Genomic DNA, 20291 nt, shown 5'->3' on the forward strand with positions numbered 1-20291 from the left:
ATAACTTGTGTTGTTCTTCCTCACATTCAAAATTTTGGATTCCCTAATGCTTTATTTTCTCTGGAAATCATTAAGCAACTCTGGGGGATCATTTAACAGCTGCTCATAGTCAGCTTTTGGTTTTGTATCTTCAGTATTCTCTAGCTTCAGCAAACTTTCCATACTACTATTCACCCTTTTTCAGACCATTTGTGGACGGGACTCCTTTGGTAAACTTCATTTATTTTTATCCTTTGTTTCAGACATTTAATCTGCAGAAAGATTTTCTCTCATACTCCATGACATGTTACTGTCTTAAGATTGTTTAGAGAGAAATCTTGACAAAAGCCTTTTAGGAATCTCCATATAAAGCATTTATGTCTAAACGGCAAGACTTTGCATACTTTCAGATCTGAGAATGTATTCCAGAAGTACCCTGACTCCTTGCTTGGATGAAACTCAGATGAGTACAAAGAGAATTACCCTGACTCTTGTCTGGATGAAATCTGGGTGACTACCTCCTGTTTCCTCTTCCCAAATCCTATTTTGGAGTTGAAAAGAAACTCAGATGTGTGTAGTGGAAATGAATTGCGCAATGATTTGTCCAGGTTTTTGGTCTTAGCGACTGGGGAGCAGGGAGAGATCCTGCAGCATATTGTGGCACATGCAGGCCTTGCATATTACATGTGTATAAACTTCATCACCTTTACCTAAATACTTGTTAAACGCTTGAAAATGCTAAACAGCTTGCAAGGCATGTCTGTTGCATGCATAAGAAAAGAAAGAACAGTGAGACTAAGTCAACAGAAAGAATTTAGCAACTCAGAGTACAACTGCGAGCCTCCTGGGTGTCCGACAGACATGATCACCTGTGTTTCTGAAAACCACAGACAGGAAAAACCCAACAAATCAAACCAAAGTACACCAATTTTTTCACATGGTTTAAGGCTAAGGAGAGAGAAAACAGGAAGATTACCTCACGGTGACTTAGAAGTCTCTCCAAATCTGCTGCCATTTGATTCTTGACACGCAGCAAAGCTGTCTTTTCTTTATTTAAAAGACTGGTAGAAAGAGGATAGGAAATGCAGTAATAGCAACAGATAATCTCTTTTAATCTTGTATTCTGGCTGAAACATGCATTTTCTAAAGCTGAATACTGGCAACAATGAAAATCTGCTCACATAATTGTATCAAGTGATCCTTCTCTATGTTCAAGCATTGATTTTTTTATAAATGGGCCTGAATGCACCAATACATACAAAATCTTATTTTCGTCAAACAGAAACATTATTCAAAATCTCCATAAAATAAGGTTTGGGGTTTTTTTTTGATTCTCTGAAGGGTAATTTAAATTATCAAAACCTTCTATTATTATCTCTTGGTTTCTTCTAGGCAAAATGAGCTCACTTTATAAGCAAAGTAAGGCTCCTTATATCTACAATTCTGTATCAAAATGTGAATTTCTTTGTCATATGCATCACTAGTAGCAGCACACACTGTTCTCTCAATATCACTTATTTTGATACTACTGTATTTAGAATTTTGAAAATAACAAATGCAAGGAAGAACACCATACAGCCCTCCCTTGTAGCTGTGTAGTTTCTGCAGAAATTGTAAATGTATTTTTGCCATTTTTTATTTTAAATTCCAGGAGAGTGCATGGGATCAAGTTTGGCTTGTGAGCCAAGCAGGAAAACTGTTTTAGCATGAAGGCATGCTTTTATAGCACAACATCAAGTTTAACTTTAATTGTTCTTTGTTTTCATAGTTACAGAATATGAACATTTGAAATGTTTAGCATACACATTCTGATTCTAGGCAGCAATTCTAACATAATTAAATGTATTTTCATATTTAACCCCCACATCAGTTTCCAACAATAAACTTCAGACTAATGCATACATAATGCCAATATATAATCTAGTTTGTTAAAACAGCCACAGAGATTTTCTTGGAAGACCACTGTTATATATGCCATTATCGTGACGTAACTAAATAGGTTGTACAATGTAAACTATAACATAAATCAACAGCTATGCAAAATTCAATTCTGCATGTAGAGTGCAAATATGTAGTACTGAATAAAGGTCAGGAGTTCAAAAGAAAATGTATTAAAATTTTATAAATGGAATGGAGCAATTACATATATTGCAAACACAAATTATTTAATATTCCCAGTATTTAATCCTGAAATGATCAACAAAATAAATCAACCTTTTATTTAATTGGCTGTGTATCATCCGTTTGTTTCAAATAAGCAACATCATCCTTTGCCCTGAAGATTTTCTGGCAGTTCCTTGCAAGCTCTGTACTGTAAATTATGACTGTCGATTCCTTCTAGGCATTCATTAATTCTCAGAAAAATTGTATGCTTTGGCCAAATTACTTAGTTGTCTGAGTTATTTAAAAGGAAAGTAGTAACATTTATGAAAAAAATGCGAGGATATTTTAATATTTTCAAGAGTTATTTTCTGCGACATTTTTAATCATGACGAAATTGCTGTACTATTTTTTTTCCTGGGTTCATATGTTATAACTTACTGATATGTCAGTTTTTCTGGATTTCTGTACTTTCTAACAGCATAAACCAATCCTTTTAGAGAATGACTCACAAACTTATTAGAGAAGCAATAATAAAGGTTCCTTTATGCCTTAAATAGTGTACTGAATAAGCATAAACATCAGCATTCATGACTAAACCAGAAGTTTGTGTTCAAGGTTCAATTGCATCTACAGAGCAGAACCTATTCTAGTTATTCCTTCTGAAACAACATGACATGACTGATCTATGTGGAGCAGTTCTAATTTTCTTTGTTTATGGTCAAATATAGTAATTAGACTGCTATGTCATTCAGTAGCACTTGACGTGTTGCCTGTCATACATACGAATATAGATGTACTAAAGCACGTGCAGACTTCAGATTCAGTAGTTTTGCAATAGTTATGCTTTTTAATCATTGCAGATAGAAGGAAATAATTCAAATACTTCTCAAAGAATACTGCAAAAGAGGCCTATATACACTTAACAGAGTGAAAAAGCAGAGTTACCAGACACAATGTTAATAAATTCACACCTGTAATGACCAAGTAAAGCAGAAATACCTTTATAAGTTCAATTTTGGGAAGAAGACTGACTATTTCAGTCCCTGTTATGAAACCGTTCTGAACGGGCATCTTAGATATCAGCAGTCAATGAGGTTCTAGCTTTAAACTACCCTAGACTTTCATCAAACAGTAGTTTAAACTAATCCAGTTTTAACTGGCAGTGTAACAAATCAGAGAACAGCTTTACAGTTTGCTTCAGCTGGCCTAAGTGAAAACTGTTGCTGAAAGATCATCCTTCCCTAACCACATACTGGTAGCTCCTCTTTGTGTTGGTACTAGAAAATTTGTGACCGCATGCGTAGGTCACTTTACTGATCCGGACGGAAACTGGAGTCTTTTTAAAGGTTATCTTTCACATGGATCACCAAAACAACTTGATTTACCATTTACAGTGGAAATTCACAGCTGAAGGTAAAGATGAGGCTCCTCCATTTGGTGACTGAGTGCCTTAACTGTCTTACTATGATTCTGAAACCACGATCAATGAGTCTAGACAAACCAGCTTCTCGCACCTGAGCTCAAGGGCTATAACTTTCATCTGAAGAAACAGGATCTTCTTGACCATCTTTAACTAATCATACTTTTAAGTTTTCGTAATTCAGAGATGTATTAAAGTACTAGAGTACTAAACATTAAAAGAAATCTTCCAATGAGTTGTTCTGGAGTGAAAACATGTGAACACTTGGGAGAAATGGACTCTGTTGAAATGATCTAATACCCCCAGAGTTATTTAACAGCCCAAATGGCTGTTTTTACACTGCAGGGCAAGTGTAGACCATGCTGTGCTTCACAGTCCTGGTCACTGACTGCTCCATCTTGAGTGTGGAGAAGGTGTCCTTTGTGATACATCATATAATCATGGCCCCAAAACTCCAGGCTGGAGAATTAACTGAAAGGCAGTGCAGCTCCTGCTTTTCCCATGTGCCTGTGTTTCCAGAAGAAACCAGAATGTCTGGGAGGAGATCCAGTTTCATTCCATCATGCTTTCAAATCCTAGCCAGGTATGAATCCAGGTACCAGGAATGCAGGACTTACCATGGAATACACTTGTCATATACATACACATAGCTCATAGCAACCACTGGCTTGTTTTGATTTACTTTACTCAGGATCTAAAGCCAAGGTAGGCTGCATATCATAAGTAAGACAATTTTAAGTGACTTTATTTTTCTGCAGAATGGGGACTAACATTTCCCAGTCTCAGACTCTTAAAGCCTTTTCAATTTGGGCAATTAAGCCATCTTTTAAATCTCTGATTTAAGTATACTAGCTACTATCCTGTTTAGAAGCTTCTGTTATTAGATGTTCTGGATAATATGCTTATGCTAGACACACTAAATAAACATGGGTTTATATATTACTGTTTTTTATTATTACTTCTATTCAGTTTGAAAAAAGTAGGTTTCTTTTTCAGTGAACCCTGTACCCCAAATAGGACTGTGCCTTTCTCTTAATTTCATGTTACAGCATGATGAAGTTTAAAACCGAAGTCCAAGCTTGAGTTATTTTTTGCATTTTATGTTCCTATACAAATAATACCATCAAAAAAATCAAACATAGAAATAGTATATGTGAAGGTTTTGTACATAAAACAATCTATAATGTAGGCATGTAGCATAGCTATCCCTTCTCTGCAAATTACAGATGAATAGCTCAGAGTAGACAGCTAATTTTTAAAGTCTAAGTCAAATTTTATTTTTAAGTCATGCAGTTAGAAAGGGAGGTATAAAAAACTCTGCAAATACAAGTTATTTAGAAGACAGAATATATGAAAAATTTGTGATCTCTCATTGTGCAGCTAAATAACCACAGATCAGATTTTTAAAGGCATTTAGGAGATGCTTAATGATTTCAATTAGAGTGCTTTACATGGCTTAAGAACTCATTTGTGTAGTGTCCAAATCAGAAAAAAATTACTTTCTAAATTGTAAAAAAACTCCAAACCCTAGCAACTTTTAAAAAGTTGTAATACATGTCAGAAAATGTTCATCTGTAGCAAAAGGAAATATATTTCTACACCTTTTTTTGAGCATTTCTCAGGTAAATTGCAGTAGAGTTTGAACAGATGATGCATATTTCACAGAATGGTAATGTTGTCATAAAAAGCTCACTGCCCATTCTGTGATGGGAAAAACTCAGCTAACACTGTATGCTGAGCTTTATAATGTTTGGATGGCAATTAGAGAACCCAAAATGTTTAGGTAAGAAACCTTTCAGCACATAGCTTCTTAGTGAGCGAAATCTTTGTACTGCTTCTAGATTTGCCACACATTTAGGCTTTTGAGGAGGTTTGCTTTTGGGTAAGTGAACCACTTTTAAAACCAGCCATCAGTATTGAGAAATTTGAGTAACTGAATTTAAAATAAATACCCTCTCTTTATGAATGAAGTCCTGTTTAGTGTCTCCAGTTATTTATAAACCTGGATGTTTTTAGCAGAAAATTATGTACTAAAACTACAATTACTTCACTACTCACATAAGAATGAAATTCAGACATTTGTTTTCCCACAGCATGACATAGTTACAAGGCATTTCTTTTCAAAAGAAGTGCTAAATGTGGTGTTTTCATTTCTGGTTAAAGAACTGTGTGCTAGAGAGGTTTCTTTATAGTATGAAGGAGTCATCCTCAAACATACCACTGCTCTTATTAATCATCACTATTTACTTTTATTAACGAGAGTGCTATGTGGACTAACTAAATGAGAGGTTACTTAACAGAATATTTTGATATATGTGGACCACCTATAAATTCAACCTGCAGATGCTCTGTCACTCAAGACCAGAGGTTTTGTATCTGAAGCGTATCTGCAGGTGCATGGCTCAGTGCAGAAATTGTTCTGCTTCCAGGACCACCTCAGCTCTCCCCAGGGCCAAATGCCAGCACAGCCTGTGGCCTGCCTGGGAGAATTCTAAGGGGATGGGGAGTGGTAGTGAACATACACGCAGGCAACATCTGACAGAGCTTCAATTACCCCTAAACAACCTCTCCTTTTATCTTTGAGTGGTAATACACTCGGTGTCTTCACACTTGACTCTAAGCAGCAATGTCACGCACCTGTAATAACCTGGAGATGGGTCCCTAAGTTGTTCATGCAAATAACTAACAGTAATGACAGCTGCTCAGCTAAGCATTTGCCCCAACCACAACAGCTCTTGCAGTTCTCAGTGAAGGCATAGCTAAAGATCCACAGAGCTGTGTGAAAGATGTCTGGAACAGACACACTTCTCAGCAAGCCACCAAAGTAGCTCCAGGTCTGGTGGAATATACTACTTTAAGGCCTTGATTCAGCCTGGTACCTATTTTGACTATTCCTCTCTGTTCAAGGAGAGGTTGGATGGGGCTTTGAGCAACCTAGCCTAGTGGAAGATGTCCTTACCTATGGCAGGGTGTTGGAACTAGATGATCTTTAAAGATGATCTTCCAACCCAAACCATTCTATGATTCAGTTTGACAGCTATTGACACAGCAACTTTGAGTACTATTTGAATAGTCCTTCCAAGCGAGGAAGACATTTTGATATGGAGGGTCTGAAAGACAGCCTTAGCTCTATGATGCTTAAGGATGAAGGCATGTAAGCTGCTCTAGTTAAAGTAAACTTTGAAGACCATGTTGGAAGGAAACTTAGATGGATCTGCAGGACTTCTCGAAAGTATTATATCAAAATGATCTGCCTGAATTTGTCCCACTCCTCTTGTGGAAATAACTGCTGTCATAAATGACACTTTAATGGAATGATGTAATGTGCAGAATCCTGAACACAATTGTTGCCTGTCAAGGGACCACATTATAAGTCATTTTAGGCCATTTTGCAAAAAATCAGTAAAAATATGGCATAAGAACACCCACAGCCCAAAGTAAGGAGATTGCTGTCATAGATAGCCTTCCTCATAGTTGCCTTCCTCTTGTGCTGATTTCATCAAGACTGTCTATTTCATCACAGAATCAAAACCACATCCAATAGCAACCAACAGCCTTCTCAATAGACAAGGAAATGCAAAGCACTGCAGGTTGCTGCAGAACATTTATAAGGTTGCAAGAAAATACTGACTCATCATCCTGGGAAATCTGCTGGAACCTAACCACCCTAGGAATATGTTCTAAAAAGATTATTGGCTGTCATCACTGTGCACAGAAGCCAATTATGGATTAAGTCTAAAAAGGTAAATTCACTTGCAAATTAGTCCTTGCTGATCCCTCCACACTCAATTTAAGTGAGAGGTCATAGAGAACACTGGCACTGATAACACAGATACGACTGCTCTACTTAGGGAATCCATGATTTACATAATGCAGAACTATATCTCTTGATGAGCAGATGAGATAAAAACACAGCACAAAAAGAACACTCCTCCACCATAGATTCTGCACACTAAACACGAAGGAAGGAAAAGCATGATCGAGCATAGGGTAGCTGTAAAGATAAAACTAAGTATTCAGTCTTGATTGTCAGGGTGCAGGCATATCAACGTTATGTTAATTTGTCTACAATCTAGTACTCAAATATGAGATTAAAAAATATATATTCAGAACATCACTAGTATTTTTAAACAATAATTTGAACACTATTTTTCTGTTAGCTGGTAGTTGTGAAATTGCTTTTTGAAAATAAAACTAATGCATGTATTTTATGTAAAATTAAAAAAAAATAATAAAGTACTTTGTGTAACTGTAGCATAAACTAAACCTCAACTTGAAGAGGCTACTGCAGAACTGCAGTATTACCTATTAATTATAGGTAATGGTTGAAAAAAACATTTCATTTTGAAATGGCTTTACAAGTATTAACTTTTTGCCTTAGCTCTGAGGTGATACAAAGAAACCAGGCTTCAAAAACCATGTTTAGTGTTTCCATGATCACTTTTCTAATAGCACCAACATTATCTGCAGAATTTAGGGCCCTTCTTGAGGAGCATTAATTCTCTGAACTCATCCTCTCAAAAATATTCCACACACAAACCAACAATATGTTCTTTAATAAACTAAGAAAAACAGATAAGAACAAACTAAATCTTTTGATCCAGCAGAGCAGAGCTTCACTTGGCATATATTTGGTAGGGATTATCATTAATTTACTTAAATCCCATTCTGATTCAGTTCTAGAATAGCTGGCAGATAGACTGGTCCACAAAGTAATCTGAAATCACCTAAAGGATATTTTAATTTAAAACTGTCATCAGCAGATTCCAAAAGGCTATCCTCATGACAAAAGACTGCTGGAATGTAATGGTTCTCTGGTTAGAAATCCCTTCCTCTAAGCTTCCTCTCACTTATGAGAAAGCAAAGAACCAACATTACCAGTTTTATACCAGATTTCTCCTGTGCTCCAGGGAACATCAGCTAACAATTTAGGACATTTGTTTTAAATGTGGAGTTACGAATAACAAAATTAGGGGCTACAGATATGTACCAAAAGCCCTAAGACATCAGGCTGTTTCCAAGAATTTCACTGGCCTATGAAACTATGGCAAAATTGAGACGAACTTGTGATACGGGATTAATAGTTATTTTTAGTTTACAAGGAATATTGGAAACTACAGGAAAAAACTTCTTACCAAAACATTTGATGTGCAAAGTGTTACTTTTTTGCTGCTAAACCATTAAGGATAAAAATATTTTTTTGTCAGACCATGCTTTCATTTACAGAAACACGGACTAGTGGTGAGCACACCCCAGCTCACCACAGCAGAGTATTGCTGGTATGTTTACCATGAATGCTTGCAATGTGGTGCAGATCCGTTTTCTTCTTTAACCGCAGGCACTTTAAGAGGCCAAAAATTCCCTTTGTAGTTAATGAAGAGTAACAGACATCTCTAGCAAATGACTCACTCCTTCCAAAATCTGAATTGCTTTTTGGAGAAGCCACTTCATCGATGAACTACTAAGGAAAGCTGACCTGACTAACTTCCTAATTTAGGTGCCTTAATTTGTAGGCTAAATTTATGAAGAATATCTGGGCATACAGATTATTTGTAATGAGCCGTAAAAACCTCAAGAGGATCAATGCTAATAATGCATTTCAGTTCTTATATATTTTAAAGGCATGAAACATATACTTTCAGAAATGACCTCACCTATTTACTCCCTTTTTTCCCTAGCTTTTGAGAGACTTTTGGACTACTATGTGAATAATTAAAGACGTTTTCATGTTACCATAATCTAAAAATTTAATTTGCTAATGATCAATTCTTTGATTTTTTTTTCACAATTGGAAAGTAAGGTCCTGCATATGTAAAGAACATTGTGATTTTTCATCTCCTGGAAAAATATAATTTACCTTTGAAGTTTTTCTTATAATATATCAAGTCTAGGAAAATATTAAAAACACTTGATTGTGGAATAAAAAAAGATTGATTTTTACTGAATCAAAGTTAAGCCCAATGAAAGATATCTTGTGAGGAAGTATGAATGAATATTTCAGTTTATTTAAAAATGTACTGATTTATGTATAGAATTACTTGGATAATAAGTATTTTTAGGTATTCCTCAAGGCATAACAAATACTATCCCAAACCATCAAAACACTCTGAATAGATACATATGTAAGGCAGTACGTAGGATAAAGTACTTAGCCATAGTGAGTCCTACTTTTTCTATTTTCATTGCTTCAGCAGATTTGTTGGTAAAACCCTGTATTTTTCATGTAATTGCTTCATAATACAATCACATTAATGCTTCACAATTGTTACCATATGCATTTCCTAAACCAAGATTCCACATAAACACCTAATAGTTAAAATGCTAAATCTTCTGTAGTGCAGTGGGACACAGCTATCAACTTCCTTAAAAATCAAGGCGCAGGTTATTTTATAGCAGCTTACTTGGGAACCAGCTGCTAAACATAGTTTATGAAGCTATATGACGGTGGGAAGTTGCTCAGTGGTCAGAGAGTTCTGACAGCTAGATACAACAGCAAATCAGAGAGTCTCCAGTAGAGGAAGTCTGCACGAGTTATGCCCAAAATACCCTTTGCTAGTGGACTAGTCTATTATTTTTCTCTGATTTTATTTCTTTATTTTTACTTTTGTACATCTGGTGTGTCAGTCTTTCCTTTTACTCTTCTGAACTTTCCTCTACTTCACGAAAGCTCTTCTCAACTCCGAAGTCACTTTAAACCTGACTGTCACTGCTGCTTTTCCAAACCTAAAGCCTCTTTTTCTGACAGTATGCAAGAAATCACAGATGCTACAGTTCCAGCATAAAGACTGGACTTAGTCAATGACGGAGTATCAACATCTACTTCATGGCCAACAACATAATTGTTTTCTAATGATAAACACATAAGTGATTTTGCTTTCAGTTTAAAATAGAGAATCAGTGATTTTAATTACCTGATATCTTTTTCAAGTTGTGTAATATGTTCTTTCTGTAGACTTATTTGAGAATCTCTCTGTTGCACAGTTTCAATGAGGTATTTGTACGGCTGTTGTACTTGACTCAACAAAGAATTTGCTCTGTCAAGCTGCCAAAAAAAAGAAATATTACTACTATAAATTTTATAATTTATAAAGCACAATTGCTTAATTATTATTGAATTATTATTACCAATTGCATAATAACATAAACCCCAAACTTGTTATTTTGTAAAAAAAAATGAAACAAACTACCCTCGAATTACTATCTAGTACACCATCCTCTCACTTTTCTGTTCTAATTATATGATATTTTCACAGCAATCATGCTTCCGCTTTCTACACTTCCCTAATATGCATTTTCAAGAGTTTTAATGTAACAGCTTCCACTGATGAAAAAAATTAGTATAGACAAGGCCTCTGTTTATTCACCTTATTGACCACAAGTGACTTCTTAAAAACAGTATACTATTACAATGGAATTTTCAGCACAGAAATGGAATCTTAAAAACACAGTAATAATGGAAGAAAAGTCCCCTTTCCTCTATCAATTACTGTATATGAACCGTGAAATCCAACAGGATGTTTACAAGAATAGTATAAAATAACTGTCATACCCATAAGTAGGAAATAATCCTTTCTAGCCCTATTCCCTGAAAAAATTAGTATCACTAGGTCGAAAAAGCTTGCATGATATGGCTTGCATCTTGAGCAATATAACAAGATCATTCACTAAAATATGTACAGAATTAAGATCACACATCAAGATTTAGCAGTTTCAGCAGTCAAGAACACCAACTAGATTCTTTAAAAAATAAAATAAAATCTTTATAGTTTGGATAAAACAGGTCTAATAGAATGAATTCAATGGAAAATGGTTAAGCTTTCCAATTAGTTTATAAAATTTCTCAATAGATTAAACAATCTGCATTTGCCAAATCAGACTCAGAAGCCAGTTGTTCTATTTTGTGTTGTTCCAAACAAGCAGGGAAAAAAAGAAAAACCCTTCCTAGAACTAGCCCATTTAAATATTTCAGGACTTTCCTAAAATCAGATTTTTCTCCTATTCACAATTTTGAAAACATGAGACTGTGTTTCCCTCTTTCTCTGATTCCATTATATTTTTATTGGAGTTTTATTTCTGCCCTCTCTACTCTGTCAAATGTGCAAAGAACTTCAAATGTAATGGTTCACATTTATTAAAAAACAGAATATAGACAAAACTTTGCTTTCTCACCTTACTGGCCTTACTAAAAGGGGAGTTAATTCCACCTCATGTTTTAAAAAGTGAAATGAGAGACAAGAATATTGCACTTCTTCAAATTAATGCAAATCCTTAAGTATTATTTAAATACATTAGTTCCTTCAGGAAATACCTATTCTAGTCTACAGTGAAATTCCAAGTTTATTGTAGAGAAGTAAAAAGAAGAGGCAATCATCTTCTTGAAGAAACTAATTATCTTCAATAAATTGATAAGCAAGTAAAAAAGCTATTGTTTTACTAACAGTACAAGCCATCAAAAAAGATCTCTTTCAGGAAGACTATTTAGAGAGTCTTGTCATGTAGTTTACATGACAAACAGGCAATTCTAAGACTTGGAGTACTAATCTCTAGGATGGTCTAAAACTTGCAATATAAAACCTTGAGGCTGCCATTGTAGAAGAAAATTAATCCAACTGATCTTGTTTGGAATCCTGTTCTTGATAGCCTAAGAACTTTCAAACGATGCTGTCATCACAGTGTGAAGTTCCTCGTTGTTTTCACTGATAAGAATTAAAGTACTTCAGTGGGAAAGGACAAGTAAGGTTGGTTTGATGCTGCTAAGTCATCTGCTAACTTGCTAACTTTACCAGCTAAAAAAGTATGGTTCTGTTACGAAAAAGGCTATCCCTTCCCTCTCGATGGTGGTGCTTTGCTGCCTTTTTGATTCTATAAACTTAAAAGAGGTTGTCATTAAACTGTAATCCATTAAGCATTAAATGCATTTAATGGATCAATTTAACTAATATACACATGGACATTTATTATTTATCCCTGAATGGACGTCGCTATCAAGCTGAAGGATTTAATCATTGTTCAGCTTGATCTATACTCTCGCTTTCAGAGTGAGAGGTAAACCTGCTTTTGGTAAAAATGTTTCAATCGAGGCATGCAAAAAGCACAAATACAACATCATGATGAAGGCTTGAAAAAGTCATTCAGCAGCAAGCCAAATATATCAGCTTGGTAAATCACTTTATTTAGGATATCACTTTTACTGTATACTGAGTCAGTATTTGCTTTTTAAGTCACCGAAAGACCACAGAAGGCTAATTCTAGACACAAGAGACTGTCTTTGCATCAGTTCTGGCACTGTTGTTCAAAATCTCTGCAAAGTGAATTAATTCCAAAATTTAGATTGGACACTAAATGTAGTAATTGCAGATCACTACTTTGCAGAAGCTGATCTATAGCCTTCTACTTACTTAAACTAAGAGTAATATGACATGAGTTACAGAGGTAATAAACTGATCATCACTAGCTGAGGATCTTTCTTGAATCAGGTCATGAGAATTCCTTTATTCTGTTTGTCCTAGACGTGGTCAACAAACCTTCTGTAGTATGAAGTAAGTCTCAATACCTACTTTAACACTGCGGATCACTGCTATACAAAGCAACAGAAAGAGGACTTTAAGGGAAAATTCTTTTCTAATGCTGTATGACAGACCTGAAAATAGATAGGATCCTGCAGTTAAATAAAGCCTGACAAACTATAACGGGACTAACTGAAGACTGACAAGTTTTTTCAGTAGCTGAGCTTTTCCATAGAGTTCCAACTTTCAAGCAGGCACTTTATATCAGACTTTCATCATATTAAAGAAATTATGGAGAAGTCAATATTTTCTTCTTGGTAATGCGGGACTTTCCCAGAAGATCAGTATGATCAGGTGGCTGAGCTGCAGGAGGCAGTGAGGAGGCTGTGTAACATCAAGGAGGCTGAGGAGTTGGATAACGGGGTCCAAGTGCAGTCTGCAGTGGCCCCACAGTCCGTGGCCAAACAGCCGAAAAACCCCCCAGCGGCACACACAGAAGGAAGGGGGGATAAAACTGCAGAAGAATGGAAGGATGCAAAGGCAAGGGCTAGCAGGAGGAAGACTTCCCCCGAAGCCTGAGGTGCCCTTGCAGAACCGCTTCAGTCCTCTGCAGTCTGAGGAGGAAAGACCCGCTGCCAGTAAGGCAGCCCAGTGCGCTCCCCATATAAAGACCAGTGCTGCCAAGAAAAAGCGATGGGTGATAGTGGTAGGTGACTCTCTACTGAGAGGCACAGAGGCACCCATCTGCCGACCTGATGCGCTCTCTAGAGAGGTGTGCTGCTTACCGGGGGCTCGCATCAGGGATGTCACTGAGAGACTACCAAGCCTAGTAGAGCCCACGGACTATTACCCGCTGCTGCTGTTTCACGTGGGCACCAGTGATACAACTAAGAGCAGTCTGAGACATATCAAGGAGGACTGCAGAGCCCTGGGAGCAGTGGTAAAGGACTCTGGGGACCAGGTAGTTTTCTCATCAATCCTCCCAGTCAAAGGGAAGGGGACCAAAAGGGACAGTTGAATTCAGCAAATCAACACATGGCCACAGGACTGATGCCACAGCCAGGGGTTTGGCTACTTAGACCACGGGACTCATTTCAAGAAACCTGGTCTACTGGCAGTCAACAGGGTCCATCTATCAGAGAAGGGGAAGACCATCTTGGGTCATAGGCTGGCCAAGCTGGTAAAGAGGGCTTTAAACTAGAGTTGCCAGGGGAGGGGAACCTCAGTCCATCCCAGTTCAGCCAGTCCGATGCCAGGGCCAGCAATAGGTGCCCAGAGACTGGGGAAGGATGGCAGGTCAGCAGGAGAGCACCGGAAGAGCAGCAGAAAGGAATTTCAGGCAGTAAGTCAGCTTCATTGGGGACCCAACTGAAATGCTTCTATGCAAACGCACGGAGCATGGGGAACAAACAAGAGGAGCTAGAGACGTGTGCATACCTGCAAGGCTACGACCTTATTGGCATCACAGAGATGTGGTGGGATGGCTCTGATGACCGGAGCGTTGGAATGGAGGGATACAGGCTTTTTAGGAAGGACAGACAGGGGAGACGAGGAGGGGGTGTTGCGCTCTATGTCAATGATCAGTTTGAGTGCATGGAGCTCTGCCTGGGGATGGAGGAGGAGCTGATGGAGAGCTTATGGGTCAGGATTAAAGGGAGGGCAGGGACGGGAGACATTATAGTGGGCATCTGCTACAGGCCACCTGACCAGGAAGACCGAGCGGATGAGGCCCTCTACAGACAGATAGATGTAGCCTCACGTTCACAGGCCCTGGTCCTCACGGGGGACTTCAACCACCCCGATATCTGTTGGAAGGATAACACAGCTGGGCACAAGCAATCCAGGAGGTTCCTGGAATGCGTGGATGACTACTTCCTTCTCCAAGTGATAGAGGAGCCAATGAGGAGAGGTGCCGTGCTGGACCTCTTTCTCACCAACAAGGAGGGGCTGGTGGGGGACGTGAAGCTCAAGGGCAGCCTTGCCGGCAGCGACCATGAAACGGTGGAGTTCAAGATCCATAGGGCAGCAAGGAGGGTGTGCAGCCAGCTCACCACCCTGGAAGTCAGGAGAGTAGACTTTGACCTCTTCAGGGACCTGCTTGGGAAAGTCCCTTGGGATAAAGCCCTGGATGGAAAAGGGGCCCAGGAAAGCTGGTTAGTATTTAAGGACCACCTCCTCCAGGCACAGGAGCGATGCATCCCAACAAAGAGGAAGGCAGGCAAAAATGCCAGGAGGCCTGCATGGATGAACAAGGAGCTCCTGGATAAACTCAGGCACAAGAAGAAAGCCTACAGAGGGTGGAAGCAAGGGCAGGTAGCCTGGGAGGAATACAGAGAAATTGTCCGAGCAGCCAGGGACCAGGTTAAGGCCAGCTAAAGCTCTGATAGAATTAAATCTGGTCAGGGATGTCAAGGACAACAAGAAATGCTTCTATAGGTATGTCAGTAACAAAAGGAAAACTAGGGAAAATGTGGGCCCTCTCCAGAAGGTAACGGGAAACCTGGTTATCCGGGATATGGCGAAGGCTGAGGTACTCAATGACCTGCTTGCCTCAGTCTTCACTGGCAAGTGCTCTAGACTCACCACCCAAGTCGCAGGGACTGGAAGGATGAAGAACTGCCCACTGTAGGAGAAGATCAGGTTCGAGACCATCTAAGGAACCTGAAGGTGCACAAGTCACAGAATCACAGAATCACAGAATCAACCAGGTTGGAAGAGACCTCAGGGATCATCGAGTCCAACCGTTGCCCCTACACCACCCTGTCAACTAGACCATGGCACTAAGTGCCATGTCCAGTCTTTCCTTAAACACATCCAGAGATGGTGACTCTACCACCTCCCTGGGCAGCCCATTCCAATGGCTAATAACCCCTTCTGTAAAGAAATTCTTCCTGATGTCCAACCTGAACCTCCCCTGGCGAAGCTTGAGGCTGTGCCCTCTTGTCCTATCGCTAGTTGCCCGGGAGAAGAGGCCAAATCCCACTTCACTACAACCTCCCTTCAGGTAGGTGTAGACTGCAATAAGGTCACCTTGGAGCCTCCTCTTCTCCAGGCTAAACAACCCCAGCTCCCTCAGCCATTCCTCGTAGGTCAGACCCTCCAGACCCTTCACCAGCTTGGTCGCCCTCCTCTGGACTCGCTCCAACACCTCAACATCTTTCTTGAAGGGCGGGGCCCAGAACTGGACACAGTACTCAAGATGTGGCCTCACCAGTGCCGAGTACAGAGGGACGATCACTTCCCTAGACCGGCTGGCTACACTATTCCTAATAGAGGCCAGGATGCCATTGGCCTTCTTGGCCACCTGGGCACACTGCTGGCTCATGTTTAGCCAGCTGTCAATCAGCACCCCCAGGTCTCTTTCCACCGGGCCGCTCTCTAACCACTCTTCCCCCAGCCTGTAGCGCTGCATGGGGTTGTTGTGGCCGAAGTGCAAGACCCGGCACTTGTTCTTGTTGAACCTCATGCCGTTGGTCTCAGCCCATCTATCTAACCTGTCCAAATCCCTCTGAAGGGCCTTCCTACCCTCCAGCAGATCGACACTCCCACCCAGCTTGGTGTCATCTGCAAATTTACTGAGGGTGCACTCAACCCCTACGTCTAGATCATCTATAAAGATATTGAACAGCACCGGCCCCAGAACTGAGCCCTGGGGAACACCGCTAGTGACCGGCCGCCAGTTGGACTTTGCCCCGTTCACCACCACTCTCTGGGCTCGGCCATCCAGACAGTTTTTAACCCATCGAAGAGTCCACCCATCCAAGCCCCGGGCAGACAGTTTGTCCAGGAGGATGCTGTGGGAGACAGTGTCGAATGCCTTACTGAAGTCTAGATAGACTACATCCACAGCCCTGCCCTCATCTACTAAGCGGGTCACTTTGTCATAGAAGGAGGCCAGGTTGGTCGAGCAGGACCTGCCTTTCATGAATCCATGTTGGCTGGCCCCGATGCCCCGATTGGCCTGCATGTGCCGTGTAACGGCACTCAGGATGATCTGTTCCATCAAAGTCCATGGGACCTGGGGAGGTGCATCCACAGGTCCTGACGGAACTGGCGGATGAAGTTGTTAAGCCATTATCCATCATTTTTGAGAAGTCATGGCATTCTGGTGAAGTTCCCACTGACTGGAAAAGGCCAAACATAACCCCCGTTTTCAAGAAGAGAAAAAAGGAAGACCCGGAGAACTACAGGCCAGTGAGTCTCACCTCTGTGCCTGGCAAGATCATGGAGCAGATCCTCCTGGAAACTATACTGAGGCACACGGAAATCAAGGAGGTGATTGGTGACAGCCAACATGGTTTCACTAATGGTAAATCATGCCTGAAAAATTTGGTGGCCTTCTACGATGGGGTTACAGTGCTGGTGGATAGAGGAAGAGCAACTGATGTCATCTACCTGGACTTGTGCAAAACATTTTGACACTGTCCCGCATAACATCCTTGTCTCTAAATTGGAGAGACATGGACTTGATGGATGGACCACCTGGTGGATAAGGAATTGGCTGGATGGTCGGACTCAAAGAGTTACGGTCAACGGCTCAATGTCCAAGTGGACACCAGTGATGAGTTGCATTTCTCAGGGGTTGGTATTGGGACTGGTCCTGTTTAACATCTTTGTCAGCGACATGGACAGTGAGATTGAGTGTGCCCTCAGCAAGTTTGCTGACAGCAGCAAGCTGTGTGGTGCTGTCAACACACTGGAGGGAAGGGATGCCATCCAGAGGGACCTTGACAGGCTTGAGAGATGGGCCTGTGCAAACCGCATGAAGTTCAACAAGGCCAAGTGCAAGGTCCTGCATGTGGGTCAGGGCAATTCCAAGTACAAATACAGGATGGGAGAAGAATGGATTGAGGGCAGCCCTGAGGAGGAGGACTTGGGGGTGATGGTTGATGAGAAACCCAGAAGGCCAACCGTATCCTGGGCTGCATCAAAAGAAGTATGGCCAGCAGGTCAAGGGAGGTGATTCTGCTCCTCTACTCCGCTCTCATGAGACCCCACTTGCAGTACTGTGTTCAGCTCTCGGGCCCCCAACATAAGAAGGACATGGTGCTGTTGGAGTGAGTCCAGAGGAGGGCCACAAAGATGATCAGAGGTGTGGAGCACCTCTCCCTGTGAAGACAGGCTGAGAGAGTTGGGGCTCTTCAGCCTGGAGAAGAGAAGGCTCCGGGAAGACCTTAGAGCAGCCTTCCAGTACCTGAAGGAGGCCTACAGGAAAGTGGGAGAGGGACTTTTTACAAGGGCATGTAGTGATAGGACGAAGGGGGACGGTTTGAAACTGAAAGAGGGTAGATTTAGATTAGATATTAGGAAGAAATTCTTTACTGTGAGGGTAGTGAGACACTGGAACAGGTTGCCCAGAGAAGTTGTGGCTGCCCCCTCCCTGGCAGCGTTTAATGCCAGATTGGATAGGGCTTTGAGCAACCTGGTCTAGTAGAAAGGTGTCCCTGCCTGTGGCAGGGGGTTCGGAACTAGATGATCTTTAAGGTCCCTTCCAACCGAAACCATTCTATGATTCACAGAATCACAGAATGGTTAAGGATTGGAATGGACCTCTGGAGATCATCTAGTCCAACCCCCTGCCAAAGCAGGTTCCCCTAGAGCATGTTGCACAGGGTTGCGTCCAGGCGGGTTTTGAATATCTCCAGAGAAGGAGACTCCACAACCTCCCTGGGCAGCCTGTTCCAGTGCTCTGTCACCCTCAAAGTAAAGAAGTTCCTCCTCATATTCAGATGGAACTTGCCATGTTTTAGCTTGTGCCCATTGCCCCTTGTCCTCTCACTGGGCACCACTGAGAAGAGTCTGGCCCCCTCCTCTCGACACCCACCTCTAAGGCATTTTTAAGTGTTGATTCTATGATTCCTTTCTATAAAGCTCAACAGCAATTGGTTGAGGACAGTACAAAAATAGAATCTTAGAAAGAGCATCCATTGTAGTTATTGCAATCTTTTTCATTTCCTCCCTCAAGTTATTAAAAAAAAATTCTATCATAAATACTGCAGTGAAATTGCAGTATTGAATCCAAGTTCAAAAGAAAAGTTGGTCCAATCACTTTGGCATCAACTTTCAATCCATGTTCTAGATTTCATCTAGATGACTGAACAAACTGTCAATCAGAATAATTATAATGAGCTACCTGAGCATTCTGTAATCTACAGGATCACTGTTTTGCTCTTTAAAAAAAAACCACATTAAGACAGATAATAGCTTAGAGTAAAAAAGTCTATCCTAGTTCAGGTGATGCAGTAAAGACAGCAAACAGAAGTTTAAGAACTGTATAAAGAAAGATAATAAAGAGCAATCAGTAGAAGATACGAAATACAGGAAGTTTGCAAGAGGACCTACAACTTCAAGTGGAAAGTTGATACTAGCAGGCAAAGAACTCTTAGAGTGAAAAAAAATAGGAGCAAATAAATCCTAGAAACAGTACAACCCATTATGGCAGAAATATGGTAAAACGACATTTAACCCTGAAGAAAACACAGAAATTTTCAATAAAATTTTTTGCTCTCTGTTTGAAAAGAAGTCAGAGGTTCAGTTTGTATAACATGAGAATGATGAACTGTTTTCCAGTCCATTAATAACAAGTGTAAACTCTTTGTGCACATATTGAAGGATGGCAAGCAGAATGACTTAAGTAATTGATATCAAACAAAAGGGCCTAAAATCATATGCAAAATTTTTTTTAAAAAAAAGAAAGAAATCTGATGAAGTATTCAGACCTGAGTGTCAGACATCAGTTTAATAGACAGCAAGTCTTAAAAGATTTTATTTAACCTTATGAGTTTGATGTTAATAGGCTTAGTAGCTGTGTGTTAGCTACCTGCAAGACATTTAACTTAGTACTGGATGACATTCTAATTTAAACTATACAATTATACGATAAAAGATCAAGAAAGGGCTACATGACATCTCATGGGAGAATAAAAATGAGGTGAAGATGTTCTAGGGGAATTTTGCAGGAATTTGAACTAAAGTCACTGGTACTGAATCTTTCATCATTGATCTAGAAGCAAATATAAAACCACTGTGGGTAAGAAGAAACGTATTGAAGAGGAAACCAGACAGATTTAAGTGGGCAATAAAGCACAGATTTTATTACCTATAGTCAATGAATAGTGATAGAGAAAATTACCAAGGATGACTTTGGATTCACAAATCTTTTGATGTCTTCAAGTCAAGAAGATTTGAAAGATATGTTTTAGTCAAATACAAATTACTAGGATATACCTAAGAAGAATCTATAATAAAATGTAGTATTAGTTAAAAAAGACCTATACAAAACC

At 39.9% G+C, this 20291-nt stretch overlaps 1 protein-coding gene across 1 annotated transcript in view; it reads right to left on the minus strand.

The window, feature by feature from the left end:
* The window catches only part of PIBF1 (progesterone immunomodulatory binding factor 1), a 129728-nt gene that overhangs the window by 22285 nt on the left and 87152 nt on the right, over positions 1-20291 (minus strand). The window contains exons 14-15 of the mRNA XM_068425352.1: positions 10414-10544; positions 956-1040 (exon numbers count right to left, since the gene is read on the minus strand). Of these exons, the coding sequence (XP_068281453.1) occupies positions 956-1040; positions 10414-10544 (216 nt within the window). The remainder of the gene's footprint in view (positions 1-955; positions 1041-10413; positions 10545-20291) is intronic.

The sequence above is a fragment of the Nyctibius grandis genome, chromosome 2 (genome assembly GCF_013368605.1).
Source record: "Nyctibius grandis isolate bNycGra1 chromosome 2, bNycGra1.pri, whole genome shotgun sequence".
Taxonomy (NCBI): Eukaryota; Metazoa; Chordata; class Aves; order Nyctibiiformes; family Nyctibiidae; genus Nyctibius; species Nyctibius grandis.